The sequence below is a fragment of the Corvus kubaryi genome, unplaced genomic scaffold, assembly GCF_017639235.1.
Source record: "Corvus kubaryi isolate FWS band 111438036 unplaced genomic scaffold, C.kubaryi_AGA036_p1.0 37396, whole genome shotgun sequence".
In the NCBI taxonomy this organism is placed as follows: domain Eukaryota; kingdom Metazoa; phylum Chordata; class Aves; order Passeriformes; family Corvidae; genus Corvus; species Corvus kubaryi.
The window spans coordinates 31,881,840-31,903,222 of NW_024581135.1; the positions used below are offsets into that span (position 1 = coordinate 31,881,840).

General features: G+C 38.1%; 1 protein-coding gene across 1 annotated transcript in view; it reads right to left on the reverse strand.

Annotated features, from left to right (window-relative positions):
* Positions 1-2,228: 2,228 nt before the first annotated feature.
* Positions 2,229-21,383, reverse strand: part of ITGAV (integrin subunit alpha V) — a 46,167-nt gene continuing 27,012 nt past the window's right edge. The window contains exons 16-30 of the mRNA XM_042040531.1: positions 20,653-20,711; positions 19,498-19,652; positions 17,993-18,130; positions 17,406-17,473; positions 16,121-16,268; positions 15,677-15,769; positions 14,586-14,665; positions 12,774-12,854; positions 11,727-11,832; positions 10,915-11,073; positions 9,883-9,996; positions 9,460-9,573; positions 9,260-9,367; positions 8,112-8,234; positions 2,229-7,732 (exon numbers count right to left, since the gene is read on the reverse strand). Coding sequence (XP_041896465.1) covers positions 7,637-7,732; positions 8,112-8,234; positions 9,260-9,367; positions 9,460-9,573; positions 9,883-9,996; positions 10,915-11,073; positions 11,727-11,832; positions 12,774-12,854; positions 14,586-14,665; positions 15,677-15,769; positions 16,121-16,268; positions 17,406-17,473; positions 17,993-18,130; positions 19,498-19,652; positions 20,653-20,711 — 1,642 coding nt within the window. The 3' untranslated portion in view covers positions 2,229-7,636. The remainder of the gene's footprint in view (positions 7,733-8,111; positions 8,235-9,259; positions 9,368-9,459; positions 9,574-9,882; positions 9,997-10,914; positions 11,074-11,726; positions 11,833-12,773; positions 12,855-14,585; positions 14,666-15,676; positions 15,770-16,120; positions 16,269-17,405; positions 17,474-17,992; positions 18,131-19,497; positions 19,653-20,652; positions 20,712-21,383) is intronic.

A 21,383-nucleotide genomic window follows, 5' to 3' on the forward strand; every position in this document is an offset into this window, starting at 1 on the left:
ACCAATTTAGTGTAGTGGTTTGGTCCAAAATACTCATTACTGTTTATCTTCTGTGAGGTAAGAATTAGGAGAAATGCAAAACAGGCACCAAACTTGAAAGAATATAAAGAAGTTTATTAACAGACCTAAAAGAAGAAAAAAAAATTATACCACCTTCAGAACTCTCCTCCTCCCCCCACCTTCCTCCCTTCTCCCACTGACAATGTTCAAAGACAACCCTTAAGATGTTCAGTCTGTTTACCACTTCCATAATAACCTTGTTCAGTCCATTTAGAAAGAGAAGTCTCTTCTTGCTCATGCTATGAAAACAGTATCACAACGAGACAGCCGCCCACTTCCAAATATTGTTCAGTCCATTTAGGAAGAGGAGTCTCTCTGCCTGCGTGTGAGTCCTTTCCCCCGACTTGCAGCTTTTCCCGCAACTGCTTTCGAGGGTCCACTCTTGAAGTTTTTTGGGGTACAATTTTAAGGTCGAGCCATTCAGAAACAAAAACAGAGGCCCTTCTCCTTCCCTGGGAGCAAAGGGTCTTCATCATCTTCATCGTTAGGACTATCTCTGGGAGCATCTCTAGGGACTGAGGTTTTCTCCTTTCCCGTTTGGAGCAAAAGTCCTCATCTGGTTCATCTCTCCCTGTCCAAACTTCTCATGAAATTACAGCTGCGTCAGCATCTGCCTATCTCAGCGCAGGTGCTTTTGCTCACGAGTTGAACACTCCACCCCCCATATCTTCATGAAATTACAACAGGATACTCTGATATATCATAGCTTCACAACAGAATTTCAGCTTTAAGCATCTCCTCTCTCTCTTCCCTCAGGTTTTCAGCTCTTCACAGCAATAAAAGGGTTACTCTCACCTCGGCCTTGCAGCTTTGCAGCTGGAATGTTGAATGTTTCTTATCGAAGTGGAGAGGGGGGAGAGCCGAGCCGCTCCAGCTGCCCACGGCAAGGCAGTGGGGGGGTTTCCATGGCTGGAACAGGTCCATCAGCTCCAGGATGGCCGTGGCCCGGCCCGGCCTGGCCCAAGCAGGGCCTGCCGGACCCGCTGGCCCCCACACGAGGCCCGCAGCCACCTGTCCCAGCGCCGGAAACGAGAGAGAGCTTGGAGGGGGAGTTTGCCTATTCTTAAATGTGGATCACAGAGGTGATCACAACTTTAAGTGGCTTAGAGAATTGTCCATATCCAAACTGGCCAGCTGATAGGTTCTATCAGTTCCCAGAGGAAACTGTAAGCACCCCTTAGCAAGGATGTCCCTTCCGGGACTATGCTTGCTAACCTATGACAGATGGGAATTTGAAAAATGACTCTGTTGCCTTGTTCCTGTAACGAGACAGCTGCTGGCACTAATTTCTCAATAATAATAATATATTAACTTGGAACTGCTAGGCAGATGCAGTGATCGCTGTGCTGCTAACTAGCTGCAGGTATCTTATTTAACAAGAACTAGGCCTGTGTTGGCTGCAGGGTGTATTGAACAAATGTTAAAAGCCATGTTCTGACTGCTGCTGTCATGTTTCTTACACACATTAGGTGCAGCTACTGTGAGATCAGTGAAGCTGTTAATTAAACCACAAATATCAGTTTTTCATCTTTTCCATGTCCTTTATTACTATTTTCTTTAAGTTAACAAATTCTCTGCTAGCAAGTCAGGGAGCTCCCTGGTTTGGAGTCTTTCTAGTGTTCACAAGCACTAACATTTACTTCTCACTGTTTGTTTTATCAATGAAACAGACACACGGATGCCTTTATTGTGCCACAAAATATTAGTGTGACCCCACGCACACAGGTGAGCATGACTGGTAATCAGAAAAAATGTAACGCTGAGATAAAATTAGACTAATACTACAACAAGAAAAGAAACTCCAGCTCTCTGAGAATTTTTCTAACCAAAGGTCAAGATGTCACCATTTTCTACAGCAATGTGGCAGCTATAAAATCTAAAATATTTATTTCTGGTACGTAGGAATTTCTGTTGGAAAGCAGTTTTCTGGTGGCAGAATATAGTCTGTGACTAGATCCTTTTCCTTCCTTGTGATTACAAAATTTTTTGACTCAAGGTTAACATGTGCCACTTGAGGTGAGAATGTAAAAATTGTGTAAATGTGATGTTTCTGAATTTAGCACATAACTGTGGAGTACAAACGTATACTATAAAACATTTTCTGGTGAATTAAATGCATTTAAAAAAACACACCTAAGAAAAAAACCAAAAACAAGCCTACGACAAAATCCCTGTTGATTAAGAGGTATTTTATTCCAAAATTCTAAATATCAGAATCAAATCAAAACTTACATTTTTCAGTTTACCCAATCATAGTATTTTGAAATTGTATATATACATAGAAAAATACAACCTAATAAAAACACTCAGATTTGCATTAGAATGAAAAGAATGAGTTGAAAAGCAAACCATAGCTTTAATAGCTATATATTTCATATCAGTACAAAATTACTGGGCCACAATACCCATTTTTTTGCACAATTTATAATTTAATATAAAATAAGGTGACTTTAAATGTATATTGCTCTTTTTAAATGTACCGAAGACCTTTGAAACTAGTAACTGAAAATATTCCCATTTATGCTGCAAGTATTTACTGCATGACAAAGAAACATAAAATGCAGCACTCTTGTTAGTACGTTAATTTTTTGCTTGTGCAAATAATGCTCTACTGATTTAATGCACGAGCAAACACAAAAAAGGCCAAAAAATTCCATTACAAAGAAATAAAACATTACATGTTCAGCACATTTGTATCATAGCAAATACAGGTTTCCTTCACAGACTAGAAAAGCAAAACCTGTAAAAGTTTTTTGAAGATGCAAATGCTACATTAAATCTTCCATTACTTTGCAAAAGCCAAGGGTCAAGTTATTCATTTAATGCAGCGTATTTGGAGAAGTCATTGCATGACAGGCTAGTTTTCCTGTGTTATGTTAAAATTCTACACACTGGAAAAAAATACACCTAAATACCACCATCACATGAAACAGTAGTAGTACTACAGACTCAAGCCCAGTTTTGTACAGCCTCTAGTCAAATCTTCCACAACGGACCTAAAGAAGGTGGTAGCAGTTCTTGAGAACTCCAGTTAGTATTGGACACACTTTAGGAGGTACATCCTGCTCCACCCAATGTGGGCGATCAAAGACTTCCGAAACCATTAATTCATCACCTCCACTGAGCACGCTGGTTCTGTTCATGTCCTTACAAATACTGACCACTCTAAGCCAGCAAACACCACGGCCCTTCTTAGGCCCTTCTAGGCAGAGAACTCAGCAGTGAACCAAGTCAGACCATATTATATTGCACATGGAGGTTCAAGGCTAAAGATTCAGTACCAGAGAGCTCAGATTCCACTCACACCCGTGAGGGTTACCAGAGCTCAGCAATAACCATGATCCCACCTGTGGCATCCAGCGTGACAGGGGCCACTGCCAGCAGAGCACTAACAGCTCTGCACATCCCAGAAACAAACCAAAATTATCTCTTTGCTGTAAGCCTCATCTGGTCTCTGCCACTACTTTTTTATTTTTTGGATTCCTGTTTTTCTTTAATAAAATACTTTTTTTCTGACTCATTAACAGCCAGCAGCATTGAACACAAACAATCACATTCAAAGGGTCACATTACTCTGGACCAAAGACAAAAACTACCTTGATTTTCACCAGGGTAATGCTGCTCTGTGACTGCCTGGGAGGGTGTAAGAAAAAATAGTGCAGGGCTCTGTCAGGGTAACCAACAGCAAACCCTAATGCTGCAAGAATCTAAGTGCAGCATGATTCCTTCAAATCATCAAGAGCATGCTGATTATAGCTGAAGTATTTTTAAAATACCCTTTAAGACTATTTAAGCATGGACACAAGTTTAGAAACAACTAAATATTTAAAACCTTTGCTTGGAATAAATGTTTTATAAAGAAAGAGCACATGTAGTAAACTTTCTAAAGTTTTCACAAGCATTATGTGAATTAGAGATCAATGTGTACATCAAGACTTAAAACAGAAAAAACCTGATACTTGGCAGACAACGTTGGCAAACTTCCTCAAAGATTTCAAATTACATTGATAAATATAGCCCATATTTGACTTTACAATCATGCTTAAACAAAAGCTATTTCCACAATTTCATAGTTTCTTGAAACAAATGTAAACCTATATATTAGGTTCCTCACTTTACATTTTCTAAATATTGTCAAATATAGATAATATGCTTTCTGTAATAAAAGTCACTTTTCAATATTGATCATGAGATGCTGCATTAATTGCAAACTGGAGTACTTAAATAATTTCATATTTCATTATAAAAGATATAGCTCTTTTAAAATGTTTTTATTGTCTAAATAATTACACAGCTGCTGATTTTATAGTCATAAAAAAATCTGCTTCTGAAACATAGCTCTCAAAAGAAGACTAATTTTCTGTTGCTGTACTTGTATTTTTTAAATGCTCCCAGTATGCATCTTATTCACAGCAATTTTGAATCAAAGGCATTAATTTCATTCTGAAATATCTTTTTTAAAGTTTCTTTAAAAGCTTTAACATCATTCTATAGTACTTGCTGTAAGAATACATCAATGCCTGTAAGTCATTATGAAATTTATACTGACACAAGTGCATACATAATCTGGAATCTTATTCCTGAATCTAGAACATGCTATCAAGAGTTTCCTGCACCCCCATTCAGGAAAATTTCCAGCTTGGAATCTCCCTGAAACACAAACGTTACTTTAAATTGAATTCTGAGGTGTTACATCTATGCTCACTAAGTAACCTCTATACTCCATTTACATATGCTACTGTGGTCTTTTATTTTTATCTTTTTATTTGCTTTCATTCTCCAGCAGAAGGTAAGAAATAAAAATCATTTAAATAAGTCTTACTTTATGTAACTTCAAAAATGGAAGATACTTTCCATAGCTACAGTAGTTGTACCAATAAAATGTACCTTCTTATCCTGAAAATCAGCAAAATGAGTTTCCAGTTGACACAGTAAAATTAAGATGCAGTTAGCACTGACATTAACAATGCTATGGTATCCCATCCACATGAGCAGAAGGGATCTTGACCATGCTTTTTTAAAATACTCTTTTTCATCTACTAACGCCTACACATGCAAGTAGTCCAACAAATTTCAAGTCACCATGGAGTGTACATGTAATGAAAGCACACATGTAAGAATTAGAGCTATAATCTGTCTGACAGTCTCTTAAACCTCTTACCCTACTAAGATTAAGACTGGGTAAAACCAATCTTCTTGCACATAGATAATCAGCTGACAAAGTGTGTGAACCACAAGCCCATGTAAGTTACTGAAAATGCTGTTCCATCAAAGTCACATTTTGAGGCCAGGATCAAAGCCTGACTCCTGATTCTCTACTACATTACTAGTAACAATACTAAAAATAAAGACAAAAATAAAACATTGGCCACACTGAAGACCTTGAAAATTCAGTGAAAGAGGAATTATGCCCTATACCCTTTCATGTAAACTAATTTTATCTAAACAAACTGCCTAAACCAAACCCATGTAAATGGATAAATATGCAAGCCTATATCCGGTGAACATACTGGTCCCCCCAGACTCTGTGTTGTCTTCCTTAAGGACTCAGATGCCGTCATGGATCAGCAAGTAAGAATGGATTTAACAACAAAAGCCATTGGTGGATTTTAAATCTCTGAAAGGATGCAGAAATAAGAGTTGAAACAAACTGCTCATTTCAGAAAATTCTGGGTTTTGTGGGCACTGCTGTATGTATGGAGGAGATGCAGCTGTGAACAAAAACCCCAAGGTACAAAATCAAACCAGAGCTTTTGCCCCTTTAAGAGCTTGTCTATATTGAAATCTCACTGCTGTAAGTACAGTAGAAGTCTTCCTTTGTGTGCCTGGCTGTATACAGGGAGTTTATACTGTAATTTATTCCCTTTTTGGAAAAGAGAATAAGCACATCTCATAGAAGGCACGTTAGTAATAGTTTAAGTATGTCCACTCTAGGATCTGTGCAGCACAGTTAGCTGTGTTTGCAAGCTGAACAACCTCCTGATTTGCAGTTACTTGTCTACTGAAATTCATAGAAAATGCTCTCGTGTCAATCAGTGTCGGAAGCCTCATGTTACTACACCAGTGGTGAGAGAAATAAGCTGAGAGTGATGTAAACTGATGGCTTTAAACCACTGATCTTTTGGTATGTTTAAAAAACAACAGTGAAACAAAATACTTAGTGTCTTTTCTGGTAATGAAATGTATTGAACATAATGAAATGTCTTGTGTAAGGAAATGTCTTGTGCAATGAAACATGCAGGGACTGAAACAATGAATGAATCAAATGCAACAAGCCAATGAGACAATGAATGGGTGAAATGAAACAAGCCAAATGAACCTTTACTTTTTGAACCCTTTTGCACTGCCAGCTCTTCTCTGCTTCATTTGACTCGCTGTTCTCTCAGGGCAGGAGGTGAGGGAGGTGTGAGTGTGGCTAAAGTACTGGTGTACTTTAGATCCATGATCCAGATCCATGGATGTGGGTGGCAGAGACCCTAGTTTAAACAGCCCCTGTGTCACTCCATCCTGCACCTGGGCATGGCCAACCAGAGAAAGTGAGGATTAACAGCTTCCCTACAGTGCACCACTTAACCTGTCACACAGTGTTCCCTCCAGTGTTTTGCTAGAAACCAAAATACAATCCAAGTAATTTACAGCCTTCACTTCAAACCCTGTGGAGGTTTGACTTGTGGACATCATGGGTTTTCTCAGACATGTCTGTTGGCAGCCACAGCCCAGCATCTTGTCCCTGGCAGTACATGGATGCATCCATACTGCCAAGAACTTTGAAACACCTGGATCCTGCTCTGTGGAAATACACAGCAGAGTCTTGGGATCTTGCCCTGAATCTTTTCCCCAAGTCCCACAGAAAGCACATCAGCCCCAGATTTTTATCGCTCACTCGGTGTTTGTAGGCTCAAACCCTACAGTAAAAGACCGAGCACCTGGAGAACAGTATTTGTAAGGTCTAGGGGGAAACCACAAGACAGATGACTGAGCAGGCAGGGTAACAGGTGTGCAGAACAGGTATCACATGTAAATGATTCCACTGAATATTTCCTATTTCTTGAGCAGGAGAAAAAATTATCATCAGAGCTAATGGGTAAAGAACATTCTTCAGTACTGTAAAATAAGCTACATTCATTTTTTTTTTGTGCAACTGACTTTCAAGAGCCAGGCAGTGAAATGTAGTGTACTCCAACACAAACAACTGAAACCAAACGTGTAACCCAGCAAGCACCTCTGGAAGCTGTTGGCTCCAAGAGCAAATGCAGAATCTGCGTAGCAATTCATGGAGAGTCAGTACATGAATCAGAAAAGATGATGTTTCCTGTGTCCCAGTAAGCAAAATCCCAGCACAACTCTTACTTGAGTTTCTCACACGGGTCAGTGCGGATGTGTTAGTGGCAGTAGGAACGGCGGTAATACAGAAGGGAGGATTTAAGTGTATTGCCCTTGTTTTGCACAAGCTGATGCCTTCCAAGGCCAGCTGCTCTGCACTCATGAGTGTTTGTTCATTAAGGGGGAAGCCAGTATTTGTAAACAAGATGTAGGCAAGTGTACTTTTCAGAATGTCTTACAGATAAAACTCTGCTTAAGCTTCTGATGTTCCTTCCCCATTCTCATGTGGTTGCAGTTGTTCTCTTTCTTGTTCTTCCTGAGGTGGCCTCACACGTTTGAAAAAGCCCATCTGTGATTCAGAGAACAATTAGGACATTGCATTGTGATTTGCAAAACATACACACATTCTCTCTTTCCTTCGTGATCAGATCTTAACTGATTAAGCTGTCTTTTCACTCCTACTGTCTTCCCCCATTTCTGACCTCCAAAGACAGTAAAAAAATTAAACAGTTGAAAAATTAAACTGAGCTCAGCACAATCACAGACCTGCTCTTTTATTCAGCTTCTTCCTGAAAAAGCTGAAAAGCTTTTACAGTTGTTCCAAAAACTTAACTGATTCAGATGATTAGGGGACCAAGGCATTTCTGCAAACTGCTGGTACTATATGAATAATACATCACTAGTAGGGAAAAGCAAGCAATACAAAACCCCGCAAACACAGTACTTACCCTGTACATGACAAACACTAGAACAGCCAGGAGCAGTAACCCTGCTAGGACGGCCAAAATTATAACCCACACTGGCACAGGCATGGGCTGTGGTTGAATGCCCCATGTAATATTTGTAGCAACCTAACAGAAAAACACGATAAACCACACTTTGCATCACAGTGACATGCTGAGTTCATCCATGCAGTTTAAATCTTGTATACCTTTATCCTATCATGATTATAATCTTAATCCAGTATAAATTATTTTTTCTCTCCAGTATGAGTCAAAAGTCATAGATTAATTGGTGAAATAAAGACTTCACTGACCCAAACTTAATAGGATTTTAAAATTAAATGATAACAGGGGGTTGGGGGTTATTTTGCTTGGGTTTGCTTTTTTGCAGTCAGTGATAACATGGCAACATATCTTCTGTAATTCTTGATGATTTTCAGTAAAACTGTAGTAATCTGGAAATATTTTAGAATTAGAGAAAAAAAATTCAGGCATTTTCCTTTTTTTATCTCAAAAGGCAGTACTTTCTGAAACAAAAAATCAAGTCCATTCTTTTTTTGGGAGAGAAAAAACCCCAGTTAATAATAGGCATTAGAAACCATATTCAAAAATAAGACAATCACAGTCCTTTTCTACCTTTTCCTTAAGATCTCTTAATCCTATAATGCTTACCAAAAACTTTCAATTTGCCAGCCCAAACAAGTGGCCTACATTCTTCTGTTTGCACCCCATCTCCTTTCCCTTTGAAACCCCCTGAGGCACAGATGGCCTTTGTTCCACACTCACATAGTACTTCATATAATATAATGGAAGTTCATTATTCAAGCTCTAAGTGCTACTACAGCCGAAAACTAATTTAAAGGAAACTATTTCTCTAACAACAATGGCATTAACAGGAACATTAGGACTGTTTGCTATAATTTTTTTTTCATTTTCAATTAAGTCTTTCAAGCCACAAATATTGTCAACTCCAGTCTGTTTTACCTTCAACAGTATGTGTACAACTGAAATAAATACATGAAACAAATAAAAAATTATAAAATTAAAATTATACCAAGCCATAAAAACGTTACTCAACAATAATTGTCTTTGCATTAATTTTGAAGTGATTGTATATATATATATATAACTCAAGCTGGATGTAAATTACTTACTACTGTAGAATTGTGAATATCTTCAAAGGAAAGGTTCTTATAAGGGAACTCTATAACACTGAAAGAAGCAGATGATTTGAGAGAGTAGGAATGATTCTGATTTTCTTTCTGTGTAAGAAAAAGAAATTAGTATTGCCTGTGGGTACAAAAATCACTTTTAATGTTTCAGAAACAGTGACAGAATATTCAGAGTCACTCACATTCATGAAAGTTTGGGTCCAAAGGCGTGATTTTAAATACAATATTGCACTCTTTCCCCTTTCCAGGTGGCCAACTTGACAGACAATCTTTAAACAGTCAGCAGTTCCACAGCCCTGTGTATAAAAATAGGAAGGATATTCCAAGTATGAAAATATTTTGAAAGTCATTAATGGCATTACTTTACCCATAAACCTACACTGGCAAAGCACCATAAACTATTAAAATACATTAAATAACCCCCAGTAGTGGATAATTACTTACAGTTTGCAGTTACAAAGACAGTGACATGGTAATATGCTTATTTCCTATTACAGATTATTTCCAATCATGTTTAGAAAGGACAAGTCTTCCTTAAATTTGTTTTTAAGGACTTAGCACAGGATTGTAGGTGTATTGTCAACATCTCAGTGCTGAGAGCTCACCAAAGTGTGCACATCCCCCTCCACGGCAGCTAAATCCCTTCGGCTGATGCGGTGGTCACGGTGATCTTCCCTGCCAAGTGTTTCATTCCTGTCATCATCCTTGGGAGCAGAAATCTGTGATACACCAAGGGAATCCAAACAACGATTTAGATAATTGCAGTCTTCAAGGTTAAGGTCAAGAAAATACCTAACTGCAAGTTTCTCTCTTTCTATCCTGGCTCTTCTTCAGACTCTGGCTGAAAATAAATCATTGCAAATTGTACAGCAGAAGCACAGGAACTTCGTATTTATATATTCACAGAAACTGCTTTTTGTTATCAAAGATACACAAGTATTCTTTGTTGTTCTATACACTGAATATCTTCCCTCAGTCCTTCTTTTGCTCAAATTCTTCTTCAACTAACATACTGATTTTTATTGCTTGTTCTAAACTATCCTAGAATTCAACTCTCTACACTCAATTAAACTTGTTGGGTTTTATCTGGTGTTTCTTTGCCTAGTCCAGCCTAGGAAAAAGGAGTTTCTTCTGCTCTGTAAATCTCATGTTTTGCTGGCAGTCATAGCTAACCCCTATTGCCTTTTGTGACCTTTGGATGAGGGCCTAGATAAATAAGCTAGCAATGTAAAAAAAAAATATACCATTTTCTTCCAAGAAACAAAACCCAGAAAATTTAGATGAACAGTCCAAAAGCATCTGGTATGTTTTAGGTTTTAGTTCATGACCACATTCATTATAATTCCATTGCTTTGGACTTAGAACTCATACAGAACAGCCTTGAAGTTAAAAAAAAATATAGGAAGAAAACCCCACAATAAAAGTAAACAAGACAAACTGATCTTTGAATTGACAATTTTGAACTGTTGTTTACCTTTTACTTCACCTGGTATATACATTGACATGTACTGTGGAAAAGTGCAGCCACAGATGAAAAACGATCTCAGTTTCTCATATTCTCAGGGATTTGGCTGTTTTAAGTGTTTACAAAACAACCAAACATCCTTCATTCCACTCAAAGGGAAAGTCCTGCTTACCTTAATTTTCAGTGGGTTGATTTCCATGTCAGAAGTGCAGTTCATGGGACCATCAATTTCATACTGAACAATATACAAGAGCGTGTTGTTTTTATATTTGTAAGGCCACTGCAGAGTCATCATCACCTTGCTGAATGCACTTGGACCATTGTTTCTCAGCTGATTATGAAAACAAAATTTACAGATGTAAAAAAATAATTCTGCTTTCTCTATTAATGTGCATATAGTTACTTTATATTTGAGCCACAAATGTGGTACTGCCACTACCCGCACCCCCGGGGGGGGGGGGGGGGGCGCATGTGTGGCAACAGCATCAAAACTTTACCTAAAAGTGGTAAAAATTTTAACTATTGTTATTCACACAGCTCTCTCGGTAAGTTTTGCTTAATTAAACAACCTAGATTAAATCTGTGGTAATTCTTTTAGGGAAATTTTAAATACTTAAATTTTTTCAGAGCAAAAGACTTCAGAGTAGTGATTCAGAATAGATAGAGTACAATAACTGACACCCATGGGCCATTTCCTGAGTTCACATTACTTCAAATGTTTTACCTAGATTTCAAAAGGCAATAAAATAAAATATGTGTAGTTATGTGGGTAATCAACCCCTGTTACACTAATTGCAGGCATTCCAACCCATCTTGGATATACCAGTTTTTGGCCCAGCATTAAAAAATCATAAAATCTCTCCTTACATGCAAGACAAAATAAAAGAAAAAAAATCATAATTTACTCCAGAGAAAAGCTACACCAAATGATTTATTTTCATTTATCACAGAACCATGTCACTGAAATCAGTAGTAATTCCACACCTCATAGATATGCTGAACTAGAGGCCCAATATCATCTTCTGTTTCGGGATTCTCCTTTGGCTGCCAGTTGGCAATAGGAAGGAATATGTGATCAGGGGACGACACACTAAACAGCAGAGCAAAGGAGTTGTTATTAGCAAGTATGAAACAATAAATGTGATTCTCTAGAACACCTAAAAAAAACCCCCAACATGCTTAAAATACAATCTCCACTTCTTCATCCTCTATATAAAACACAAAAGAACAGAAGTGGTTTGAATATTAAATGTTCAGTTCTGTTCTCTACGTTAAAAGATGATGAGAGACATACATGTCATCCAAAAACCAGTGTGAAATACTGTGACTACAATGAGAAATACTGATGATGTAGAACCTTAGCAGTACAGTCCTAAGACTAATTCAGCATGCCCTGAAAACAGTGAAGATACCAATCATGCTTTTCCAGTATGCAATCCCCCACCTCTCAGATACTGAACAAATTCGTTACAATAATGAATGTAGCAGAAAACTTTAAAAATTTTGACTCAGGAATCCAACTTAACTGGTTAAGGAAGAGGACTGTACAGCTTATGGATGGGAAGTATAGATTTCTGGCAAGGAGAGGTGACGGACTAACCAAGTCATTACAACATTAATACTATGCTTAAGACTGAAGAAGGTGAGGACATTGCAAACTTAAATTCCATAGGATTTTCAACTTTGGTTTCAGGAGTTTTCAGATGAAACCCCAGTCAGGTTTGTGGAAGAGAAAAGTGACCAGCAGAAATGTAGAACTGCAAACACGAGGGGTGATATTTTCTTCTTTTAAAAAATATCTCTAGTAATGGAGGCACAATATTCCTTTTTGGAATTAATTTTGTAATTATTTAGAATGATTTAAGATCTGAAAGTCCAAGGGCTGGCTAGAGAGAACCATATGGTCTTTATGATTAAAAATTCCCTGAGCCTTCTTGAAAACTTATGCAGACCTGAAAGGAAGTTCAGTGAATATAAAGAAGCAAATGTGCAAAGCTCATTAAAAATGTTTATTAAAATAGTATTGCTTACCCTCTAATTTCAACAGCTGCTAAAATAGCAAGGTCAGCCTGATAATATGCTACTGGGCTCAGATTGTCATACAGGTTGGAACTGCAGGGAAAAGAAAAGGTAAATTCTTAAATGAAATAAGCAAAGTATTTAATAAAAAAACCCTCCACACTTCACAGTAATTGTATGTAACATCATAGCATGACTCCTGAGCCACTATAGGAAAGCACATTTGTTAAAAACTAAGGACCAGATTCCAGCAAGTTCTCACCTAAATGCATGGATGTCCCACCCTCTGCACAGTTTGGGGGAGCTTCAGCAGGGAGAGGATGAAGGACACAAAGTTAATGCTGACTCTCTTCTACAGCTGTCACGCAAGAAAATACAGAGGACACTCCCCCCTCAGAGTGGCGCTGGGAACAGAATCCTGACCTCCTTAGACACATCTGATTATTCTGTCTCCCTAACCAAACAATTTCCTTTACAAAAACCTTCTTGAGTCTTCTAATTGTTCTTCACTGCTGCTGTAATCAACAAACACATGCAACAATGTTTTCCTCCTGACCTGTGAATACCTCACTCTTTTAGAGACTAGACTTGCTCTGCTAGGAACTAAGCCAGCTTTGGAAATCGAGCTTTGTGAGTTTAAGCCAAGTGGTGTGATCCTTAAAACCTCTTCCAGATAATACCCTGGTAATGCCTGTCACTATGAACTGTGATCACCGTGTTCCATCGCACCACTGTTCGCTCTCCATGCATCCACAGGTCATGAAAGGAATTTTCTTCCATAAAAAGCCTAAAACACTACAGGAACTTCCCTTCTCTTCCCTCAGGAGAGAAGCATGACTTGAGCAACCTCACTGACTGTTTCAGACCCGGTGGCAGTAGCAGGTGACTGCTGGTAGCCTAAGGAAGATGACAGACACCCCAGAGCAGATCACTTCCTGCAAAGAACAGGAGTCATGTGCCATTGGCACACCTTACTAGCTGACGGAGAAGGGGAAAAACTGAACAGACAGCAATGGGAGAGCAAAGAGATATTTAATGTGCCAAGGCCTTTGATCGGTATGGCAAACCACTCTATCATTAAAATAGAATGGCAGCTTTAAACTTTCCTAACTCCTGAAGATGAAAAATGCATATGTGGATGAGATTAATTTATTCACTCCATTAAGAAAAAGAAAGCCCTTTAAATGGAATAAAAAGGCACTTTTGGTCCACCATGGGGAAAAAACCAAACAGCTGTATTTGTACTGTCCATTAAAGGCAACATAAAACTGCACTGGGTAAAGATACTCCTAATGATCACATCTCCAAACCTTAAACACCTCCAGAAGTTATAAATTCAGATTTATATATCAGATTTATATGACAGTGCTGTGCTCATCCAATAATAACAGGAATGCTACTGGTTTGTTCCATTTAATTTTCAGGCTCTTTTACGCTGGCTTTTGTGATGGTTCACTGCATGTTGCCTCTCCTCAGACCACCCCATGCATTGCCTGCCCTAAAAGACTCTCATACTCTAAATACATAAAATTCTGGCTTTACATCAGAAGGAATTCAGAGTTCAAACATTAGTTTTAAAAGAGGGCTATAAACTCAAAGTCATTCTGTGGCACTACAAGTGTCAGCAGAGCACAATAATATGCACATACAAATACTCTTACATTTTTTCCTGTATTTTAGGAAACCTAATTCAATATGTTTATTTTTCAAGCCATTATGAGGCAAAGACAAGAGAATTAGGCCAGAGTGATACTGTGTAGTTTGCAGTATATTTACTGTGTGTGTCTTCTCCCAGGTGAGGTACATACTCAGAGATTTCCATACCTTCGGATTTGCAAGTCAAACTTGACAGAGGTGTCCATCTCAGACTGCTGGTGCACACTGAAACGCAGGCCAGCTAAGAGCTGGGGGAAAAATCACTGTGGTTCAGTGGAAGCACAATAAAATAAAACACACAATAAAAGCTTCCTAATGCTCTTAGACAACGAAATTGCTTGAGACTTGTGGTCATGAGAGTACACACACACAGAACTGGCAAATCAAACTTGTCCAGCTCATCCAGGCTGGAAATGTACTGCCCTCTCCTTAGATTACAGCCAAGGCATCACTGCCCTAAAATACAAAATAAGGGTTACATCATGCTCCCCACCCTTACTTCAGCCATTTCTACACATAACTGAGCCTCCCCAGGTGTTGCAAAAAGTATTGTAATCTAAAGAGCAGGGAACACATCAATAATTCAAAATTAATTCCCAAGGTTTGGTCTAAGTCAATTCATATTTGCTTTAACATCTGTGCAGTTCAGCTTGATAGACTGCAAAAGACTTTGGAACTAGCATTTACTCATCTCTACAAGATGGCTCTTGGAAGCAAAGCATCATGAAATTGTTATAACTGTGACTGATTTTCGCTTCATTTCCTCAGAAAATAAGACTTATTATATCATATCACCTTAAAATCTGCCAGGTCCCACTAATAATTTTTTAATTCTTCCAATTTCAGGTACATTTGGTGGAACTGTAGAGGTCTCAACTAGACAGAAGTAGGCAGAAGAGAGATGAACTAAGAGAAAGAAGTGTTATGAGCTAGCTCTTGATTATATCCTAAAAAATACATATCAGATAAATTTAAAAAATTCATGTGGGACCAAAGTCCATAATTTCCACTATTTAATGAACGACTCATTTTGAGTTGCATCATAAAACTCATGAACACTCCTTTCAGCCTTTAATTTAGCTGAAAAGTTGAAACCAACTACCGCTGTACTAACCAAACGTGTGGGCAAGCTAAATGCCAGCTAGAGCTAATCTCAAATTCCTGTGAGAAAACTTCCTGCCCAAACACTACTGTGATTAAGGAAAATTCCACCTGCCCTCCTGGGTGAACTACCAGACACCTGTTGGACCAAACCTTACCTTAGTTCCTGCTTTCATGGGATTTCCCAGGTCACAAACTACCATGCGAGTCTGATTCTCTGTTTTAAAAGCACATGACAGTCTGGCTAAAGCCTGCAATAAACCAGAAAGGAGTATTAAGGAATGTCATTCTTTATGTCTGAACACCTGGATGAAAGTATGGAGAGAAGTTCTAGATGGGCTGCATTCATTTTAATATAATTTCTCAGCCATAACACAGACAAGTACTAAAATGAAATAAAATGTGAGTATGGAAGTCTCCAAGGAGACAAATGTTTTTGATACAAGACAGATCTCTTCTCAAGGTTATAAAAAAGAGAAACTTGGAAAAAACTGGTAACTTTTTCAGTGCTTTGCTCTAAGACTGAAATAATAGAAACCACCATAGATTTTCACAGCAGCACCTGAAATAGGACTCCTCAAAAACAGCAGTTGGAATTTTACCTCGTTGTTACGAACAACTCCGATGAAATCTGCTTGAGGTGGAACAACAACAAAGAGTTCTGCTTCATAGGCTCCCTCCCCCTGGTTCTGAGCACTGACAATGAGGGTCAAGGGATTGTCATCACCAATATAGATCTGCTTCTGATCGCTACAAGAAAACAGTGTAAAAATGAGTTCTGTGTTCAGGTTTTAAAGTGCATTGAAGTGGCTGAATTTAGAGAAACGAGACAATCTGAGAGTTCACAAAGACATTGGAGAAATCTGGAGGCAGTACCTTTGCTTCAGGAGTGTCAGGAGAACTCTAAGCTACTTTTAGAAAAAAACCATGTCTATAATCACAAATGGAGCAAGCATTACACGCTCTTTTGTAAGAATCTTTCCTGTAAAATGTACTACAAAACAAAAAAACACCAACACCTTTTTCTCGCAAGGAACAAACAATTATGAACAGCTAAGTCCCTGTGCACATTTTGAATTACAGGCCCACTTTGCAGAGGTACAAGCACATATTTATAACAAAACTCAAGGGAAGGCTCAACTATAGAATAGAGTGAAGACCTCTGCAATACCTTTGGTTCTAGATACAAAGAGACTATTTTTCCAAACAACGTATTTTCATTTCACCAACTACAAGCAAACATCAAGGTACCTGCATTGATGTAAAACATTCCTGAAGTACTTGCATGAATTAGTGCTTGTGAAGTGTCCTAACTACATGCAATGTGCATATGCTATAATGTATGAAAAAACAGATTATGAGATAATACACTAAGAGTGGCTTTAGGCCACACAAAGTACAAAAAACCCAGACTCATGAAAAGAATTACCACCTAAAACTTGTTTCTTTTTTCCAGGTTTGATAAAAGATATTACCAATACCAACAATTTTCTTTCATAGATGTGGCAACAGAGCCCTACTCCTCCCCTTGCTGGATGAAATCACATCTTCATGTGTCTGTCTAATATTAAACAACAGAACAGAGCTACAATGGCAGCTAACAGTGGTTTATTCTCACTATACATGTCCAGCTTAGCAAATAAATAAATATGGTCTACTTATAGTGGAGGCTGGGGTGGGAGTGGGATATTACATGCTAAAGACATTAGGTTACAAAGCAGAGAACAGGTTTTCTTTAAAACATGTAAGCCTGAGTTTAGATTGTATACAATGAGGAGTCCTACTTATTTCAACACATCCCTTAAACAAAAGTATTACCAGCTAGTGAATTTTAGAATTCAAGTAGGAAAATTGCTTTTCCTTGTAGTATTTTTCTCATGTATTTACCTTTCTACTGACACCTCCAGCTTTGGTTTGCAGATATTATCATCCCCACAATCCAGAAGAATATGGGCCTATGCAAAAATCAAACACATACTGTTGTGATAATAATTCCTTCATCTGTTCTAACACACATTTTCAATAATACTGTTTCACCACCACATAAAAAAAATTCTACATACCTGGTTGTGAAATGTTTTCATGTCATTAGTCTCAGAAGAGAACAAATGAGTTTTTATATGAGGGGGGCCCTGTGCCTCGTCCTGCCCTACTGCAATTCTAGAACTAATGCTTAGACCTTAACCATCTTTCCATACTTTGAATAATATCTTCATATTAAGTTGCATCTTCACTATCCTCTTTAGAAACAAGTGTAAAAATTTGTAAAAAGGGCAGAAATAGAAAAACTATGTCTATTACCTTAAGAGAACTACAGGGATAAACATAATGGACATAGAGCAGCATAGTATGAGAAAGGATGAAACACTCCAAGCCTTCAATATTAACACTTCCAGTACTACTCTAACTGATTTTCTCCCTAGGATGAACCTAAGCATGTTCTGAGTTTTCATCACAGACTGTAAGCAGTGTACCTGTCTGCTCATGTTAGCAGGAGTGAACTGGTTGAGGATAGGGTGCAATCCTGTTGCATCTGCAGCCGTTCTGTAATCCAGACGATATTCCATAAAAATAGTAATGGGAGTTAGCTTGTCTCTGAACTCAGATTCATCCTGAGGAAGCCAAAGATTTGAATCACAATTAAAACGTAGTAGGAATGGAGAGGCCAAAATAACATTAAAACTTCTGAACTTGTTTCAAAGTAGAAAATCTCTTATCAGAAAACCTGCACAATTTTAGCAGTAACGTGCCTGTTTAGCAAATGGAAAACCAGAGCATACAGAAATAATAAGTCATGGAAATCCAGTATCAAGGAGCCTAAGGGCTCCACAACTCTGCTCTTTCCTGCCAGACAAACCTCAGTCTGCTTCTAAGATCCCTCATGGATACTCATCTTTGGACTTAGAATTTTTCCTCCCTAAAATTACTTGGCACTTGGGAGTTGCTGACTTTCATGTTGTTCATTTAAAATCATTCTGTTCATCAAATGTTGATCCTACCTTTCAGAGAACTTACCAACCATGTCTTAGCTTTACATTAGCCACAGATTCGATCAGTGAAAACTCTGCTTTGCTTCTAAGCGTAATGAAAATTACTGACTCCAGAACAGATCTTCATTTCAGGATCTTATTTCAGAACATATCTTCTATGGGCAGAAACTTATTGATTATCTATAGTTTTAAACTGGTTTTGCATCCCATTTATGATAATTTCAAATAGGTCATGCATCATTACTTTATGAAAAGGTCAGGTGGAAATGTGCTAAATCTTTATTAACCCTGAGATCCGAGATGTCTAATTCCGTATACATCCCACTCACAAAAGTCAGGTCAAAGAAAGTATTACCTACCCTCCATGAATCTTTAATGATTACTAGCATTTTTATTTGGGTTTTTTTAGAGGGAAGGAAGTATTGTATATGTTTGATTTATAAGTACTCAGTGAGATAAATCTGAGCTGTTTCTTCTGCTGATTTATACTTTTTTATTGTGTTAGCATCTGTTCACATTTGTGGGGATGAAAACAGAATGACTGAGAAAAAGCAAACTTAGTATTTCAACCTTCTCTATCTCCTCTGCTATTTGCTTATCTTGGCTTGTCAGTTGCAGGTCTGTATTTTTCTTCAGTTTTTAACCTCCAAAGCAGATGGGACAACCTCTGCTTATTGACTTTCATGTCCCTTGGAAATTATAACTAATTTGGTGCCTGGATGACTTCTCCAAAAAACCCAGAACAAAGTTCTGAATTCAATTTCCAATCCATTTAGGGACCAGGACCTTAGCCACAATAAGATTCATCGTTCATCCTGTGACAGCAGCGATAATTTGGGACAGACATATGGTTTTAGTAATTTCAGGTCTATCCACTGAGCAAGAAGTTTCTCTAGCATTTTTTTCTTTTTTTTTAACACCTAACACAACGATCTTGTAACAGATAATGCAGCAAAAATTATTTGCCTAAAACATAAATGCTTACTTACCCTCAAGAAGGCATCAAGTTCCTCACAGTTCATTTTGCCCCCCTTTGTAATTGTCATGTTCTTAGAGTGGCTGGGCTGTTTGCTGTGGAGAAAGAGAGCTCTCCTTATAGCTCCTTTCTGCTTCAGTTTATCCAACAGCAGCTCCACCTGGAAATCTGGCCAAGCCAAAGGGTTTGGGTTGGTGATATTTCATTCCATCAAACACAGTGCAGACTGCCCCCAGAAATGGACCTGAACACTGATTTCAACTACAATGAAAACCTAGTGCTTGCCACTCTTAAAACTTCCAATTCTTTCCATGTAAAATGGAAACTACGTTAGTTCTCAAGTACTATCGCTGTCCTAAATTAGACTCTGCTTTTTCCTTAAACACTGGAAATATGTAAGAATACAGATACATTTATGATTATAATTGCTGTAGAACTGCAAGAACTAAAGTTAGAATTATTTCCCCTAGAAAATTGTAAACCAATCTTGCATGTAATACTTGTATTTTTAAACACTATTGCTAATTTAATTACTTGAATTATTTGATATAGATAACAAAACTTATAATATGTAACAGATATTTATATGAGCCTTCCCAGATCACACTACCTCTGCATATGCCACAGAAAATAAGGAAAAGATTTTGCAATCAGTAGACAAAACGTGGTTGCAGCGGGCTGCTCGCCACACTACAAAATCTCTTGGAGACAACTTAAAAACCTGTTTGAAACAAACTTTGCCTAATTCTGATCTGAGAATCTAATAAAAAAAATTCAGTGATATCAATCAGAAAGTCATTACCTCAACAGGATGTGACAAGTCCCTCATGGCTCGTCTGTATCTCCCAGACCCAACAATGCACATGTGTGAATATTCTTGTCTAAAACTCCCCTCAATGAGAGTTACTCTAAATTCCGTAAAATACAAAGGGCTTTCCAAGACTAGTTAACCACATGATTGACTCAGGTATGGTCAAATGTCACTGACTTCTACACTACTACAGCCAATAAAACCTGCTGAAGAGTCACATAGATGTATGCGGCCACCCAAGTGGCAGCAGTGCGCTGCAAAGAGCACCCAGCTGTTTCAATCATAAAAATAGCAATGACCAGTGCTCATGTCTGCAAACAACACAAGACCTCCAATTTTTAAATGAGCAGAACTTACTGAGTGAGTTCGGGAGCTTTCCTTTGCCATCCGCTTTTAAGCAGAACTTTACTTTGAAGCTGTTTGAGAAGGAAAAAAAAACGGATTTCACACACTTTTTCTCTCATTTTCTTCTAAAATTCCTCACTGTTTATTTCTGTTCAGATGCATCGTCTTGTTGAGATTCTAGCTCACTCCCAAGAGCTATTTTCTAATGTTGGAAGAGAAACTATAACCTATTAATAAGTACAAAGAACTGCAGGCAATGCAAAGCTTTGGAGTCTTGATTCATGTAGGGATAATCACCTTTGGACCAGAATGTTCATTCCTGTCATCAAAAGGGTCTTATTTTTAAACGTATCCTACTGACCCTAAAAAGAAAGTTAGCACTAGGAAGGGAAAGTAGGTTTGGATAACAGCCCAGGAACCAGAAGCAAAACCAGTTTACAGAGCAGATCATTGCCCCGGTACGTAAGTTAGTGGGTAAAAACACGGCAAATGCTGTCTGATGTGTTGACATCTTGGGAAGACCTTACTCTGCTCAACAGGGACAACTGGCAGTCTCTGCAGGTTTTGGGAGTCAGGCTGGCATCTACTAAAGACAACGCTGGTCCTCCAGCTGCTGTCAGAGAGTTCTTATTTTGTGTTGTCCGTTCTTTCAGAAAAATCTGTGCTTGATTTTCTTTTTTTTCAATTAACTGACTAGAATTCCTGAGATCTTTCAAAATTGGAAGCTTACAAAATTAAAATCT